This window comes from Saccostrea cucullata, unplaced genomic scaffold, assembly GCF_032062105.1.
Source record: "Saccostrea cucullata isolate Sc308-1 unplaced genomic scaffold, CSIRO_AGI_Scuc_v1 ctg3353, whole genome shotgun sequence".
Lineage (NCBI taxonomy): Eukaryota > Metazoa > Mollusca > Bivalvia > Ostreida > Ostreidae > Saccostrea > Saccostrea cuccullata.
Genome location: NW_026933285.1, coordinates 33,165 through 50,541, shown reverse-complemented (window position 1 = coordinate 50,541; position 17,377 = coordinate 33,165). Strand labels below are relative to the sequence as shown.

The 17,377-nt window shown below is 33.1% G+C and overlaps 1 protein-coding gene across 1 annotated transcript; it reads left to right on the top strand.

Moving 5' to 3' along the window:
* The first annotated feature begins 14,392 nt into the window (after positions 1-14,392).
* On the top strand, positions 14,393-17,110 carry LOC134237921 (complement C1q-like protein 2). The gene is made up of 3 exons (XM_062720065.1): positions 14,393-14,413; positions 16,376-16,465; positions 16,611-17,110. The coding sequence occupies exons 1-3, from the start codon at positions 14,404-14,406 to the stop codon at positions 17,018-17,020; spliced, it is 510 nt and encodes a 169-aa protein (XP_062576049.1). The 5' UTR covers positions 14,393-14,403; the 3' UTR covers positions 17,021-17,110.
* Positions 17,111-17,377: the final 267 nt, after the last annotated feature.

The window sequence follows — 17,377 nt, the reverse complement described above, 5'->3', positions numbered from 1 at the left end:
TTAATAAACATAATCTATAGGGAGGGAATTTGTCCTTAAACAAGGTATGCTTACAAATAAAATCACGGGTTATGTATCTTGCAAGAAAATATTTTATCGATGGCTTAAATAGGTTTGGTATAGGATAATTATACCCCTTCAATTCATTACCTTTGTACTATGCCTTTAGTAAACACCTTTAAGTTCTCTAGTTTAACATTATGGCCACTTTCCATGCAACCTTATTTTTGGGATATTAGCTTAAACTCATATTTAAACTTTCAAGTAGATGCTATTTACAAAATTCAGTATAATCTAGGAAGTTCACATTATATTCACGATTTGCTTAAGATCATAATATTATTAACCTTCACCTTGTAAAACTTATTCATACTGTCTGGTATAGCCGCATGGTATGTTCCTCCATTAAAAGGAAATAATTCATGGAATTAATGTATACCACATTCTTGGTTCTACAGTTCTAAGAGGAACAGTTGTTTTGCAGGTATTATTTGGATTGTTGAATATTTTGTCCAATTTCTAATTCAAATCTTTAAATTACAAATTAGAATTAAACAGTTAAAAGTAGTATAAATAGAGAAAATTAAATAATTCAAGGTTTGAGTATGTAAAATTTCACTGACCTTGTGTCCTACTCAAGGACACTATCACTCATCACTAGGTAGAAATTGCAAAATTTAAGTTTGCTTAAATTACTAGACCTCAAACATATAAGTTTTGTTCTACTCCCAACGGATAACCAGATTCTATAATGTACCGATAGTTCAAATGCTGGTCAGTGTTTAATTGCTGTTTCGTTCCACTCATGATAGACAGTCAAATACTAGGATGTAGTTTAAATACAGGTCAGTGATATACTGCTGGTTTTTCTATAAACAAAAAAATAGTCAGATACTAAGATGTAGTTTAAATACAGGTCAGTGATTTACTGCTGTTTGTTCTATAAACAAAAAATAGTCAGATACTAAGATGTAGTTTAAATACAGGTCAGTGATTTACTGCTGTTTGTTCTATAAACAAAAAATAGTCAGATACTAGGATGTAGTTCAAATACATGTACAAGTCAGTGATTTACTGCTGTTTCTTCTGTAAACAATAAATAGTCATATACTAGGAGGTATTTCAAATACAGGTCAGTGTTTAACTGTTGTTTTGTTCTACTCATGATAAATAGTCAGCTAATAGAATGTAGGTTAAATACAGGTCAGTATTTAACTGCTGTTTTGTTTTACTCCTACAAGATGAAGTACCTTAAGGAACATGTTCATTTGCACACTGACAGGTCAGTGAATAACTGCTGTTGGATATTAAAATACACCTCTCTTAACCTAGCTTGCTTGCTGGCTCATACAATACTTTGTGATTGTTATATCATTTATTCTGAAATTATTGTTATTTCATACTTTAATTACTTAGTAATGCCTATATTTCTTAACATTTCTCGCATATTATTTTATAAGATGTTCTTCCTTCATTTTGTATTACATATGACATTTTCGTGTAAACTGTGATTATGGAATAATAATAGGAGGATTTTTCATTGCATTACTTTTAAATAAAATGTATGGAGAGGCCAGTAATTAACTGCTTCCATGAATAATTCATATTGTGTGCAAGCTCACCTTGGATGGCACGGATGTGATCTGCATGTCACATCTAACATGGATGTGACTTGCATGTCACATCTTGTGGCCTATTTTGTTTTTATGTGCCATCTTTTTGCTAACTTTTTCATATGATGTTTTCATTGTCTTGTCTTACAGATACTTTTTTCTAGTCAGTTTTGGGGGATCAGACATTATCATATTTTACGTAACTGCTAATCAAAGCTTGTGAATCTGATCCCCTTCTTGTTTGTTAAATTGTTCACATTTATACCGTCATTTTAATAAATGACATTATTCATCTCTATGAAAGTGTTTTATTTGACTTATACAAAATTAGCAAAAACAAGCTGCGGTGAGCTTGCATAAAAGCATAAGAATACATAAATGTTATTTATACAATTATTTAACTATTTGTTATGCTTGTTTTGATCAGGATCTGTTCGAGTCAGGATGTCCTTAGCTGCAGAACTGTAACTCTCCAAAAGAATATTTCGTCAGACTGGAGAGCTAAAGTTCCACCCATTGAAAAAAAAATGAATATTTATTGCGCATAAAAAGTTGCGCATTAATTCTTTCAAAATCTTTACTGAATTGCAAGAAATTGCAAAAAAAGCTAGATTTCAAACAGTTCTTTACTTCTCTATCAAGTACTCTCTTAGTTAACATCTGCACGAAGCACGTTAGATCGGATTATCTTGCAAACCAAAATGGCAGTATAAATAGACGAAAGAACTATATGCGGTATATTGCATATATTTGCCCCCACAAAAGTCAAATTTTGAAAACTTCCTGAAGTGTGCTGAATTCAATAAATTGTATTAGAAATATAAAATAACAGAAAATATTATAGTGTCAAAGCAGTGTTTTTACAATTTTTGTTTTTATGACGTCACAAACTAGTCCGATTTTATATCCTTTTTAAGAAAGAGGACAAAATGGACAAAATTTCAACAATTTTAGCTTTAAAATTTATAGAGCGCAAGTTTGTTCAGGAAAAATATTGACATATTTCATTGATATTATCATTCTACACATTATATTAAAATATTGATCCTGAACACACATGCGCCCGGTGACTTTTACTCAAAATATCGACGAAATATGTACATTTTTCTGTAAAATTCATAAAAACTGAAATTTACGTCATGTTTGTGATGTCATTACGTACATATGGCGTCATTACTTATGAAAATATTCACTGCTTTGAAGTCAGCATATACTCCCCTGTTTCAGAATTTAATTAAACATATCTCCATTAAAGTTTGATTTGGGGGGCAAATATTGGATATTACCGAATAATGTTCTTTCGATTATCTCAATTTCAGGTTAAGTACGGCTACTAACATCAATCATAAGAAATGTTTCGTTGTGGAAACAGTGAAAGAATATGTTATCAACACACGGTTAGTAATATTTTGAGATGACGGTTAAAAAAACACGGAGAAAAAAAATCGAGAAACAGCGAACTTTTCTATGCACAAAAAATATATTGTTTTTTTAATGAGTGGCACTGTAGCCCTCCGTTGTGTCAATATTTTTTTTCGGATAGCTACAGTTCTGCAGCTAGGGTGCGCTTAGCTTGCATGTGTGAGGGAAGATGTGTGAATGTGTGTGTTTGTCAACACGCATTGTATAATGAATATTCACTCATTTCATTGTATTTATAACCTTGATCTGTTGTAAAGAGAGGGCATTGATTGGAATCAAGTCTGTTTATGTTTTATAGAACCTTATATAATCTTTATATTTTATATTGTATAATTATTCCGAAGATATTTTAAAAGAAGGTCTATAATAGCGTCAGTTTTGATGAAAAGATGATTTTCATTTTTTTTATTATTTTAATTTATTTTTGTATTTTGAGTTCCATGAAATCTCCGTATTCAACAGTTTTTATGAAAGATTTTTTTATTTTAACAGCTTTTCTTGAACTATATTCGGAACATTCACCTGGAAATAACTTTTATTTCATTATGAATACGTTTAAAACTCATCTTAATACACTTTATCCGACTTATTAGATAAATGATTAAAGCTATAAACATGTATGAGACATGTTTGAAAACTGTTGCAACTTCAAAATTTTAATTGATTGACGCGTGTATTGAATACAGGTGATGGCAACAGTCTTTTTCGATTCTTTTATAAGGTTTTTTAATATGATACTTGTAATTTTGTAATGTAAAGAATTATGCAATTCAATGATAAGTACATGTAGTATACATGTGTCTTCGATCAAAATTTAAGTTGGCCTTTGTCATTTGTTATGTATATACGCAAGCCGGACAAACTCTACTTCTGCTGCTCCATAAAGGGGACAACGTCTGGGTACATAATAACAAACTGCAGACAGCAATGCTCCATGACCATGGCTCCTTTTTTTTTTTTTTTTTACTTCTGTAGATCTTTAATGTCTATTTAAGATGCAAATAAACGAATAAACAAAACTACTTTTTCAATAGCATTTTTCCTCAAGTGGTATGCACATTTCAGCTATACTAGTAATATTTCATGTTGTATTGAATCTCCTTTGAACAAAAAAAGGAAACAAAATAACACAAGGACACTTTTGTTCTCAAAACAACCATTAATCAAGTTTCAAAATTTTCAATTCGTTACCGAACACACTAGATGTTGAATGTTCATAAATTTAAAATTGATGACATTTTGCTTTCCAATGATTAAAGGGTGATGAATCAAGATGTCCCCGTGCCACAGCGCTAACTTAAGTATAAATCTGACCATGCTGTTCACCAGCTTTCCCCTTTCCTGTATGGCCCCACCCTACATCTGGTGGTCATAATTTTTTGAGATAAAAATCTGCACCTCTAAGGATGCTACTGCATACGTTTCAGAAATATGGCCCAGTGGTTCTTGAAGATTTGAAAGATATTCCCGTATATATTTCAATGTAAAAGTTCGCAGCATTGTTAAGGCTTGAACAAGGGGGCGGAGACTAATTTATACGGGAAAAGTTTACTGTGACGTCACACAAAAATATGGTTTTTATGTATTTCTTATAATACCTGAAAATGAAATAATTTGCAACTTTTCACTGTTTAATTTCAACTAGGGTATGCCCTTGCGATATTGAAATTTGTTCATGACCAACATTCAGTACACTAACTATGCATTCATCACGTGACTGTCCATCGATGGGACCAAACTTCATACAGTACAAAGTGGGTTATACTAAGCTATTTCCATAAGTATTTAAGTTCTGTGATGATAAAACACCTGAATAAAAATACATTAAGTTTTAAAAACAATTCCCGTTTTCTATTTTCCGTTGATTTCTCATAGTAGGCCTTAATAGTGCTGCGTTAAGATTCCCCATTGTGACCCTGCTCCTCCCCCGGGGATCATGACTTGCAAAATTTAGAATCTGCACTACCCTTGCATGCTTTAAATATAAGCTTATTGGCTTAGTAGTATTTGAAAAGATGTTTAAACATTTTCCCTTTATATTTTAATGCAAAACAACTTGGATTCCCTTTTGTGACCCAACGGTACCCCCAGCTGGGGTCATGATTTGAACAATTTAGAATCTGCACTACACAGGGATGCATTCACATAAGTTTAAACTTTTCTGGTCCAGTGGTTCTTGAAAAGAAGATTCTTAGGCTTTCTCTATTTTATATAGTTTTTAGCTCACTTGAACCGAAGGGTAGAGTGGGGCCACGATGGGGAAGCAAATTTCACATAGAAATATAGCAATAAATCTTTAAATATGTTTTCTTAAAAATAGCCATGCCATGATTAGTGATATTCATACGGTGTAAAGACGAATAATGACCCCCATCGAATAATGACCGGGGGTCATTTTTCGACAGCGAAAAATGACCCCCGGTCATTATTCGACGTAGAAAAATGACCCTTTTGCCCGTAGAAAAAGTGTCACTTCCCTAAAAATTTGCAGAACCCACGTGAAGAAAAATGACCCCCGTAGAAAAATGACCCCATGTAGATTAAAGCTAAAATTTTTAGGGGGCAAAAAAAAATTAGATAAAGAAACATATTGGCCAAAATGCTCACCTGGGCTTATTGAGAATAAACTGATGATATGTTGATCTCATAACATTATACAATTATAGCCATATTATAAGGTAAATGCAATGATTAAGAATCTAAAGGAGTAAAAGATTTATCAAGCCTTAAGGGCTAGGTAAACATTGTTTTTAGATGGTGGAAATCATCGAACTGACAGAAAAGATCAGCAGTATTATATATAATTATATCTTTCGCTTGAAAAGCGGGAGGGTATATAGTGATCCGGATGTCCGTCCGTCCGTCTGTTACGCTTCGAGGTATCCATCTCTTATCTACAAATCCTCATATTTAAAAAGATGTGTTTGTGAAACAGATATGCCCCTGTATGGCAACATAGCGAAGATTAAACTTTTCTGAAATGCAATTTAAATATAATGTTACCCAAAGTAGGGTCTTCTCACAAGAAATACAACTGCAAAATAGGAAAGCCCTAGCACCACTTGTTCAAAAGTAATGGCTAAGGATAAGTTTTTGAAAGATAGGTCAAACTCAAAGGTCAAAGTTGATGATTTCTTAAGAAAATGATTAATGTAACAAGGATTACATATGTGAAGTATGAATACCCTAGCCCTTACCGTTCAAAAGTTATGGCCAAGGTAAAAAAAATCATAAGTACGGAAAACTCCAAGGTCAAGGTCAAAAGGTTTTTAGTATCCAATGAAAGGTAATGCCAAAAAACTACATATTTGAAGTATGAGAGTACTAGTATCTACCGTTTAAAAGTTATGGCCAAAGTAAAAATTTGGCATTTTTGTGTAAAATGGGACAAACTCCAAGGTAAAGGTCAAAAGGTCAAATTTAGTGGTACCCAAAGTAAGGTCTTGTCACAAGGAATATACAAATTAAATATGAAAGTCATAGCTCCAATAAATGAAAAGTTATGGTAAACTTAAGGTTAATGTTTTTGCAGACAAACAAACCGCCAGATAGACAGACGGACATACAGACGAACACGATAAAACTTTATACCCCCGAATGTACGATTACGGGGACATAAAAAGAAATAGTTTTCAATTAACTTTTCATATTAATATACATTATAAAGAAGACGTTACAACAATGAAAATGTTTGTTCTGATTTTCATATTAAATTCTCTGAAAAATATACTCAGAACTGAGTAAAAGGGTGGAGTAAAACAAGAATTAAGGTAGAACCTATGTCGGAAAAGTCTTTGTCACAAGATTTTCAAACTTGTCAAAATGATAAATTAGTACTTGCTTATCAATCAGTTAAGATATCATGATATGTTTCCTTGTTTTTTAATCTAGAACAGGCTGTGAAACTTGGTATGGTATTTACATACTGCGACTTCACATTTTCAAATTTTTTTAGGGGTACTTGTCATAAAGGGAATATGAAAAATCACAAAAATACTTCTTCAAACATCGTCGTTTATTAACTTTTTTAATTGAATAATATTAAACAATATTTTATCAAGAATAATTTCTTTTTTATTTAATTAACATAAAAGATAAGTCCACGATTAAAAAAAAGTAGTGAAATGAATTCTATTATTTTTAGTCAATTATGCACCCTTTACATTGGCGTCGGAAGCAAATTTAAAGTGGGGGGGGGGGGCTAAGTGTATAAAAAATTATACCTTCAATAAAACCTGACAAGCAAAAAAAAAAAAAAAGGAAATTTCCTTTTCCCAAAAACGAAAATCCTATTTCGTGGGGGGGAGGGGGGTGGTTAGGTTCGAACTTCAGTACCCAATTTTTTTTTTCCAAACTCCACTACTTTACCCATTTTTAACCTATACTGCGACGTGTCTGTGGAAAGTGGGGGGCTAAACCTACGAAGCAATGTTCAATGCCTATTCTTAGTATGTATTTGGAAAAAAAGTGGGGGGGCTAAGCCCCCCCCCGCCCCTCCGGTTCCGACGCCTATGCTTTATTTGTAAATATTTTTTAGAAGTCTTTGTCAAAATCTTTTCAATCTTCAATATAATGAAGAACATAGCCAAATGATTACAAAAAAATGATTAAAATATATACCTTTCCCCTCCAACTAATGAAAGATAGGCTATTTACCGATACTCATATTCTTGACCTTTTTGCACTTACGCGGGATTTAATAATTAAATGACTGTTTGGGGTTACTTTCAGATTAAATATTTATCAGAAATTGTACTTTTACTTTAAAAAGATCATATTTAATAGAAAAATTGTAATCAAACACCAAGAATATGAATAGGTAACAAATAATTGTTAAAAGGAATGCACATCATTTCATTATAGATATCAAAAAAATGTACACACGATCAAACGATCTACAACACGTACATCTTTGACTTAGACACATTTCATCAAGATAACTCTATATAGCTGGCAACTAAAGATTTCTTACGATTTATGCATTCCTTCAAAATGTTACATACCATTCAAATTATTACGAAAGTTGTATGTACATTGTAATTTCATTACACTAGATAGTCTTGGGTTTGTCAACTTCAGGTCTAGATCTAGTAAATAAAAGGTGCCTAAATATTTTCTCTCATTCCAGAAATGTATTGGCATTAAGCATTATAAACCAAAAAATATATGAATTGAATTAAGATTATGTTGGCATGATTGAATTCTGTGAATTTCAAAATGCAGTATTTTCTACCATTTTTTATTGAAGCTGTTAAGTACGGGAAAAAGTGACATTGAATTAATTATGACATCTTAATGGGTTTGCACAGGTTTAACACATTTACCAGTTATGATGTCACACGAAGTAGGTTCTACTGTATTTTACCCTAGCCCTTAGCTTTACAGAGCATATTTTTAGGTCTTATACTTACTCCACCCGCTTTCTTATTTAGGAGGAAGTCGATATTGAACAAAAGCAAAAAAAAAACACCTTACCTTTATTTTTCTATAAGAGGGAATTAAAATAAGCTAAAAATAATCTACTATTCTACTAATTTTTAACTGTTACTTTGCCACAATACTTTCAAGTATACCTCCACCTACATTTAAAGTATGCTATAATCAAGGCGAAGTAAATTATATTTATGATATGATAGTACTTGTGTGAAGGCTTAACTTCATTTCAATATTTTGTCTAGAGCCTCTTTCAGAATTATTAAAAGGTATAGAGTTTTATTTATATTTTTGCTTTTCATTTATTATTTTTTTTTTGATTTAGCGTAATGTTCTTTTTTTTGGGGGGGGGGGGAATAAAAATTTCCTCCTCTTTCATTGTCAAATAGGATTTGCCAAACTTAAACAAACTAAAAGTTGAAATTACGGAAAATTTAATTTTCCTATTAAAGAGTATTTAAACCTGATTTTTGCATGGTTTGATTTCTAAAAACAAGTGGAATATCATTCTTTAAGCAAACTCTATAAGGAGGGATATTAAAAAGAAATTTTATTTACTTGACAATCAAAGAATCTCTTTTCAAACATAATTTTAGCATTGAAAGACTACGTAAACTCTTAATTAATTCATACGACTTTTTGTATTTTTCTGGTTACAGAAAATGTAAAAATTAGTTTCGCTGTAAAAAAGATATCAAAGAGTGTATATTTTGTATCACTTTAAAGGGGGTCTTTTTTCAATGGGGGTCATTATTTTATAGGACTAACATATAAAATAATGACCCCCTAGGACCCTTTTTCTACAAAAAATGAATTTTTTCTACGGGTGGGGGTCATTTTTTGTCGTTGAAAAATGACCCCCGGTCAATATTCGATGGGGGTCATTATTCGTCTTTACAAAGGAAGCATCCTCAGGTAGTGAAGATTCAAGTTTGTTCAAATCAAAACCCCCAAGTTAGGGTGGGGCCACGATGGTGGATCAAAGTTTTACATAAGAAATAGAGGAAAAAATATCATCAAGAACAGAAAAGCTATGTTTAATCACATTGACATGTAAGCATCCTCATGTAGTGAAGATGTAAGACATTAAAATGTTCAAAGCAGAACCCCTTGGAATAAGGAGGGACCAGGCGTGGAGAGGGAATCAAATTCTTACATAGTATAATATATGAAGAAAATCTTTTTAAAAATCTTTTTCTAAAGAACTGAAAAGTTAATGCTATATTAGTATTGAGGCACCCTCAAGTAGTATGAAATTCAGGTCATCATTTCGTAACTTCTTTCGTCGATATAACGAACATGTCAGCAAATACGATCTATTATTAAGTCAAATCCTGACTGATATTTTTCATACAACATGTAATGATCGATGTGGCCATTGTAAACACTTAATTTTCAATGGATTTATTTCCGAATCTAGAAAAAAGGAGCACATGGTGAGTGCGACTGGTCGGCAGGGGATGCTTACTGCTCTATGGCATCTAATTTTACCTCTGATGTTACAGAGGTCCCTGTTTTTCCCAGCTTCAAAATTTGAATTGTTTAATGTGCTTTTCAGTTTGAATACTGTTCATGTCGCCCGCGTGGCACACTGGTTAGAGCCTCTGCTCTTGAGTCGCAAAGTAAGGAGTGAATACTAACGTCGCGGGTTCGAATCCCGCTGTCGAATATGGAGAACGGTCCTTTGGATGAGACCCTATAAACCGAGGTCCCGTGTCGCAGTAGGTGCTGGCACGAAAAAGATCCCTCCCTGCTCAATGGCCCTAAGTACCAAACATAAGACAAAATTTGTAGATCTCCAACGGCAAGTGGTGGCGTTTCCACATGAGTAAAAAGAATTCTTGAGATAGATGTTAAACAATATAAAATCAATCTGTTCGCAAAATCTTCCCTTGATTCTTGAAAATATTCTCCCTAGTACATGTAACTTAAATGTCCTGAGATCCAACCAAAGATACTAACCCTGGCAATCTTTTCTCACTAAGACGAGGAATAAGTCACCATGTACCTGTAAGATCTGCTACAACCTCAGCTGGTGGTATTGAACAAAATAAATGATGGTAAATCACAAACCATAAATCCGAAAGTCTTCTCGTAGTTGACATCTGCACATCTGCAGTGCTTTTAGACCAAATTATCTTGCAAACCAAAATGGCAGTATAAATAGATGAAATTTTCGATGATCAGCGCCAGGAGGGCTATTTTAACAACAATTGTACGGAAATCTGATAGTTTTGTTGTGCAAACAGTAAAAGAATATGTTTTAAGAAAACACGGTTATATATGTAGTACTGTTTTGAGTTTAAAAACTTGCAGAAATAAATCAAGAATCAGCCCATTTTTTGTGCACAATATAAAATATACAGATCTGTAGCTTTACGGTATGTAATTTTTTTTTCTAGAGAGCTTATACAGTTCTTCAGCTAGGCTAAAATATGTTATTATACTTTCATGTTAAATACTAAAATCTGATTGGTTTAGACGCAGGTAACAATCCGTTCGATTACCCTGAGCCTTAGCAACACACGTGACAACGGGTAACACAACGGTAATGCCACATGCGTGGAAATTATGCGCGTACGGTTCACCGTAGAATTCTCAAAACGTCAGTTGCGCGTTTGAAAGAACCGGAATTAACTTGACGTCAATAAAAGCTTGCGTCCGATGTAGCTTACTTGAAAACAACAAACGACAGACGATACATGCTTGCGAGTGTAGGAAACATGCTTGCGAGCCAGAAATAACGAAACTTTATATGATAAATGACTCGAATTCGAGTATCAAACAAACAATAAGGAGATTAGTGAACCGGTGAGTGTGAAAGCTTTCTATACATGAACGTAAAGACGATCGACGGTTTTTTTTTTTTTGCTGACGTCCTAAATCAATAAGACATTCAGTATAATAAAATAAATGGTGCCTGTTTTGTAGAGTAACATTTGAAATTGACACCCCTCGGAAAACCATTGTCAACCTCCGCTGACGCGTCGGTTGACAATGGTTTTCCTTGGGGTGTCAATTTCAAATGTTACCCTACAAAACAGGCACCATTTATATAATGTGCTATGTACAGAACAACTCTACATTTTTCCAGAAATTCCTAATTTAAGATCATAGTGCCATAAGATGTTCATCAAAAAATCAGCCAGTAGTATCAGGGTTTTTTGGAAGATATCATATTTTGAACATTTTTTGTGTTATTCAAAGAAAAATATACAAAAATCACAGAAAGTAAATTCCAAATTTTTTCCCATAAAAAATTTGTTTTTTTATTTAGTGGAACTCTTCAACTCCAGTGAAGAACACAATAAAGTTTAAGCTACCTTGCATATGACCTTAATAGTGACTATGGTCGTCACATCACTGAACACTAATATTCAGCACAATAAGCGTATCATTGAGGCTTGCAAATAGAGTAAGATGGGACATAAGAGATATAATAGTATACAAATGCATTCTACCGAGTCCCTCGCTTTTAAGCTTCTTTTAACCTTTTCTCGAGATTATCAATTGAATGTGTTTTAATTAGGAATATTACCTGAAAGCTATCTGCACTACTATGAATACTGAATACCCTATCTTTTGCTTATTTCATAATTTGAACACTTGAATCCATATACATTCAAACTGCTACTTAAATTAGGCACCGTTTATACCCCTAGATATACCGGGTGCAGTTCCGTGTTCTGTATTTTAATGTCTATATATGGTGTTGTACATGTACACTTCTTCTAAAACAGTTTTGGATCGATGTAATTGATATCTTTCAAAAACTCCTTGTAATGCATGCTGATTTTTTTTTTGTCATTGAACATATTTGATGATATTATAATCCAAAATTAAGAATATCTTGTAAAACTTTAATAGGTAAGTATGTCCTTAAAGCAACAAAGAAGAAAATACGTAACACACCTGAGAAATGTATTTTAGAATGAATTGCTCTTTTATTTTGTGACAGGTGTGCATTTATTTGCATAAAATCTTTTTAATGTGTAAAAATGGAATAAACATATTTAATATTTAGATCAGATCTATCGCTTGCAAATTCAATGAAGCATTATATTCTTGAATGCTATTTCAATTAATGAATTTGACACGAACTGCATTAAAAAAAACATAATTTGTATTTAATTAAAATCTACTTAATTTCAGTTATTGCATCGTAAATAACGAATAATTCAAGTTAAATCACACCATTTTAAAGTTACAAATCATAGGCGTCGGAAGCAAATTGAAAGTAGGGGGCGCTAATTAAACAAGAAGGGATTTATAAAGAAGCATAAACTGTTCCAACCCACGTTTACTATTTATCATTAGGGCGACTTCGATTCGAACCCGAGTACGTACTCGAGTTACTTGAGTTTCAACGAACGACCATAGTTACTACTCAAAATACGTCATATGACCTTATGAACTCTACCCAAGCTAACCCAGCCATACAGGGCGACTTCGATTCGTACCCGAGTACGTACTCGAGTTACTTGAGTTTCAACGAACGACCATAGTTACTACTCAAAATACGTCATATGACCTAATGAACTCTACCCAAGCTAACCCAGCCATACAGGGCGACTTCGATTCGTACCCGAGTACGTACTCGAGTTACTTGAGTTTCAATCGAACGACCATAGTTACTACTCAAAATACGTCATATGACCTTATGAACTCAAGCTAACCCAGCCATACAGTAGGATTTCTAGAGTTTCGATATGGCGACGTCGAAAGAAAAACCCGAACGTAGGAATTATTTTTTACTAAATATATGTTTAGTGTCGCTTATCCATAAAAGCAAACTTCGAAGCGCACTTTCTACATGAAAGCTTTATAACTTATATGAATATATGTTTATTTGATTAGATTTTTCAGGCTTACTGCCCGATAACAGCAGAGACATAAATTCAAATTCGAAAGCAAAAAAGTTCAGAGCTGAAAAAGAAAAACATTTCAACTGCAGCAAAAGCTATAGAAAAAATTAACTCAACAGATGATGTCAAAATGGACCTATTCGACCGCCTTGTAAAACTCATAGAGGAAAATTATTTTATTTTCGCAACCCTTCAAACTCATATGAGTTCGCTTGAAAACCACATGTTTGTGTAAACATCCGGTCATGTGACGTCAACCAAGAGTTAATACTCGGGTATGAATCGAAGTCGCCCACAGTAGGATTACTAGAGTTTCGATATGGCGGCGTCGAAAGAAAAACCCGAACGTAGGAATTATTTTTTACTAAATATTATGTTTAGCATCGCTTATCCTTTAAAGCAAACTTCGAAACGCACTTTCTACATGAACGCTTTATAATTTATATGAATATATGTTTATTTGATTAGATTTTTCAGGCTTACTGCCCGATAACAGCAGAGACATAAATTCAAATTCGAAAGCAAAAAAGTTCAGAGCTGAAAAAGAAAAACATTTCAACTGCAGCAAAAGCTATAGAAAAAATTAACTCAACAGATGATGTCAAAATGGACTTATTCGACCGCCTTTTAAAACTCATAGAGGAAATTTATTTTATTTTCGCTACCCTTCAAACTCATATGAGTTCGCTTGAAAACCACGTTTGTGTAAACATCCGGTCATGTGACGTCAACCAAGAGTTAATACTCGGGTATGAATCGAAGTCGTACCAAATGACATTACAAGTGTCAAATTAAAAATAATATATATATATAAAAGAATCGAAAAAATATGCTGCCAACTTGAATTATGAAATATTTTTTTTTAATTATGAATACGTTTTAGTAGTATAGTGTTTTCGATTAAAATTTAAGTTGGCATTTGTCAATTTTTATGTAAATACATGTAATTATAGTTACTATTTTAGTATGAAATAATATACTTTTTCTTGCCAGGTTTTTTCGATTCCCAATGCTATACGTATCTATATTAAGTGAAGTCCGAACACCTTTCAGTGACTGGTAGATCCTGGATGATAAAAGGTAAGAATTATATTTCTTATTATACCCCCCGCTTGAAAAGCGGGAGGGTATATAGTAATCGTTTATTCCGTCCGTCTGTCCATCCGTCCGTCCGTCTGTTACTCTTTGGGGTACCGATTTCTTATCCGCAACTCCTCTTATACTACTGAGTGAAATTTAATGAAACTTTCACAGAATCTTTATTACATATTGCCATTGTGCACCTCTTATTTTACTTTTTTATTCGACAAGTATTTTAGGTTTCCCAAAGCAAAACATGAACATTGCCATTATATTCTATATTTATATCCTATGACGTCACCTATTAGAAGCTTCTGGATAACATTTGATAAAACGAGTTATTCCTCTTTACACATTACCGTAAAACAATAGTAAAACATCGATATTATGGGAGGCCGGGGTATCATTTAGCCAGCTCATTGCTCACAGTACCTCTAGTTTTCAAATATATTTTTGCCCTCAATTTATATTATACCAGCCATATGCCTGTGTAAAGAGTGTGTAAAAACCAGTTCCCTGTTGGCCCTTCTGCTTTGTTAATTTATACCTCCTTAAAACACTACAAGACATACTATACTTTAATGAATATTTTCATTTATTAATGATAAAGATACCAACTAATTACAAACAAACTACCTTAACTACTAGGGAGATCCCAGACAAATGTATAGAGACTCAGTGAGCACCTAATATCAGTGGGCAGTATGATCTCCTTAAAGTCTTAGCAAGACATGATTATCATGGATGAATGTACATTTAGAAGATGGGAAATCACCAGGTAACATATATACAACAATGGCAGGGGGATCTCCCTGTGATATGAAAAATAAAAACAATGTAGAAAATAAGGTGGCACATACAAAAAAAATTCAAATATAATTATTTGTGTGCACGAGATCTAGTCCCTGACAACTCACTAGATTATTTCTCTATTTCGTTCTTGCTAACAAAACCACCGCTATAAATGACAGTATCTTTTTTTATTCCCTTCGAATTACTTCTTGTAAATTAAAATGTTAAAATGCATTTAATTAAAAAAAATGCAAAGATGTTGCATTTTAATAATTTGCTCAAGTTTATTCGCGTGCGATAAATTTCTGCGAGTTCCGCGACCTTCTTTTTCTCTTCAATATTATTTTCCGCGAATCCTTATTTTAACTAAATAATTTTACAAAACTTTCCCTTGGTCGCCAAATTAATTAATCGTCGCAGATTGATTTTAAACTGCAGAATAAAAGTTTAATACTGATTTGTTTACAGTAGTTATCTTAATCGCGATTGATTTAAATTGTCTAATTTACAGAACAGTCCTATATTTACATATAAAGTGATGATATTTACATAAAATAATGATACAAATATAATGATTCTTTAAACCTTCCTTTAAACCATCTTACCTTTGTTGCGTTCCATATATATTTACTTGTGTTTTGTTAATATTTTTTGTGTCTTTTACTAATAAAAAATATGCAGTAAAGTCTATAGATCTCAGATTTCATATTTTTTGGACATATATTATCTCTGTCTTAAATAAACAATGAAACTCAAATAGTTCATTTGCATGAGACCTCCACTGTTGCCATTAATTTAATTTTTTTTAAAGAACCAAATCTAATTTTATGAAAAGAAAAAAAAATCATCTGTTCTCTAAATTATATAAAGTGTACTAGAAACTATTTGTATTATTTATATCCAGGACTGCAATTTTTTTGGCTAGAAATATTTAATTTCTTTCATCAAAAGTTTTCATGTAGAAAAATACTGAAAATGTTCTGTTTTCTATGTAAAATATCTCGTCACAGATGCATAAATTTTGGTGCGAGAAATAAAGGTTTGGACAACCCACATTCTTTTTTCAATGACTTGAAGGAATCGTTCTTAATAAACTATATTGAGGTGGCATAGGTATTTACTTTAAAATAAACAGGAACACAATTAATGAAGCTTTCTGTATTCTTGCAGACCCATTTACAGAAAAAATGACAAGCTCCTGCATCGTGTTTAGTTTGATTTTGGTGCTGAACTTCTTCGCGGGAACAACTTCATGGACAAGTGAGTGAAAATAAAGTATCATATACGTACTTAAGCTATATATATATATATATATATATATATATATATAGCTTTTCAGTCTGTATAACGATAAAAATGTCACAGTTTTATACAGTGTATATAGACTTGATACTTAATGTTACAGTATACGGAGATGAAGTGGTGGCATTTACTGCAAAGATCTCCAGGGATATGACATTCGGCAGTCACGAAATTATCAAATATGACGCAGTTATGACGAATTTAGGCACCTGCTACAATCCTAAGACCGGAGTATTCACTGCTCCGTATAACGGACTCTACAGCATCTCGTGCAGTCTTATGGCTCACTCCAATAACGAAGTGCTTTTGAGAGTGGTCAAAAACGGCGGAAAGGTATCGAAACTCTACTCTGCTTCAAAGACGTATCCTCAAGCTGGACAAACTCTCCTTCTGCTACTCAATAAGGGGGACAAGATCTGGGTCCAGAATGACAAACCGCAGTCAGCATCGCTCCATGACCATGGTTCTTATAACGTGTTTTCTGGCTTTTTGATCAAAGCTCTGATAAAATGATTTTGAGAATCATTTCAAGTAAATCAGATTTTACTTGTCTACATCTTTGATGTTTATTCAAGATGGAAATAAAAGAATAATTAAAACTTCTTTCTCAATTGTATTTTAGTAAATATTAGAAAAAATTCTATCAAAGGCTATGTCATGAGGTAATCTGTGCGTTTTTGATTGTCTTGACTACTTATTAATATGTCTATTCATCCCACAGTTCAGTCGCCCGTGTTGCGCAGTGGTTAGAGCGTCTGCTCTAGAGTCGCGAAGTAAGGAGTCAATCCTTACGTCGCGGGTTCGAATCCCACTGTGGGACGTGGAGACCGGTTCTTCGGATGAGACCGTATAAACCGAGGTCCCGTGTCG

Excerpts from the sequence above, each read along its gene's own strand:
- LOC134237921 (XM_062720065.1), top strand. Across the intron at positions 16,466-16,610 it reads GGGAACAACTTCATGGACAA|TATACGGAGATGAAGTGGTG; the intron begins GTGAGTGAAAAT and ends TTAATGTTACAG.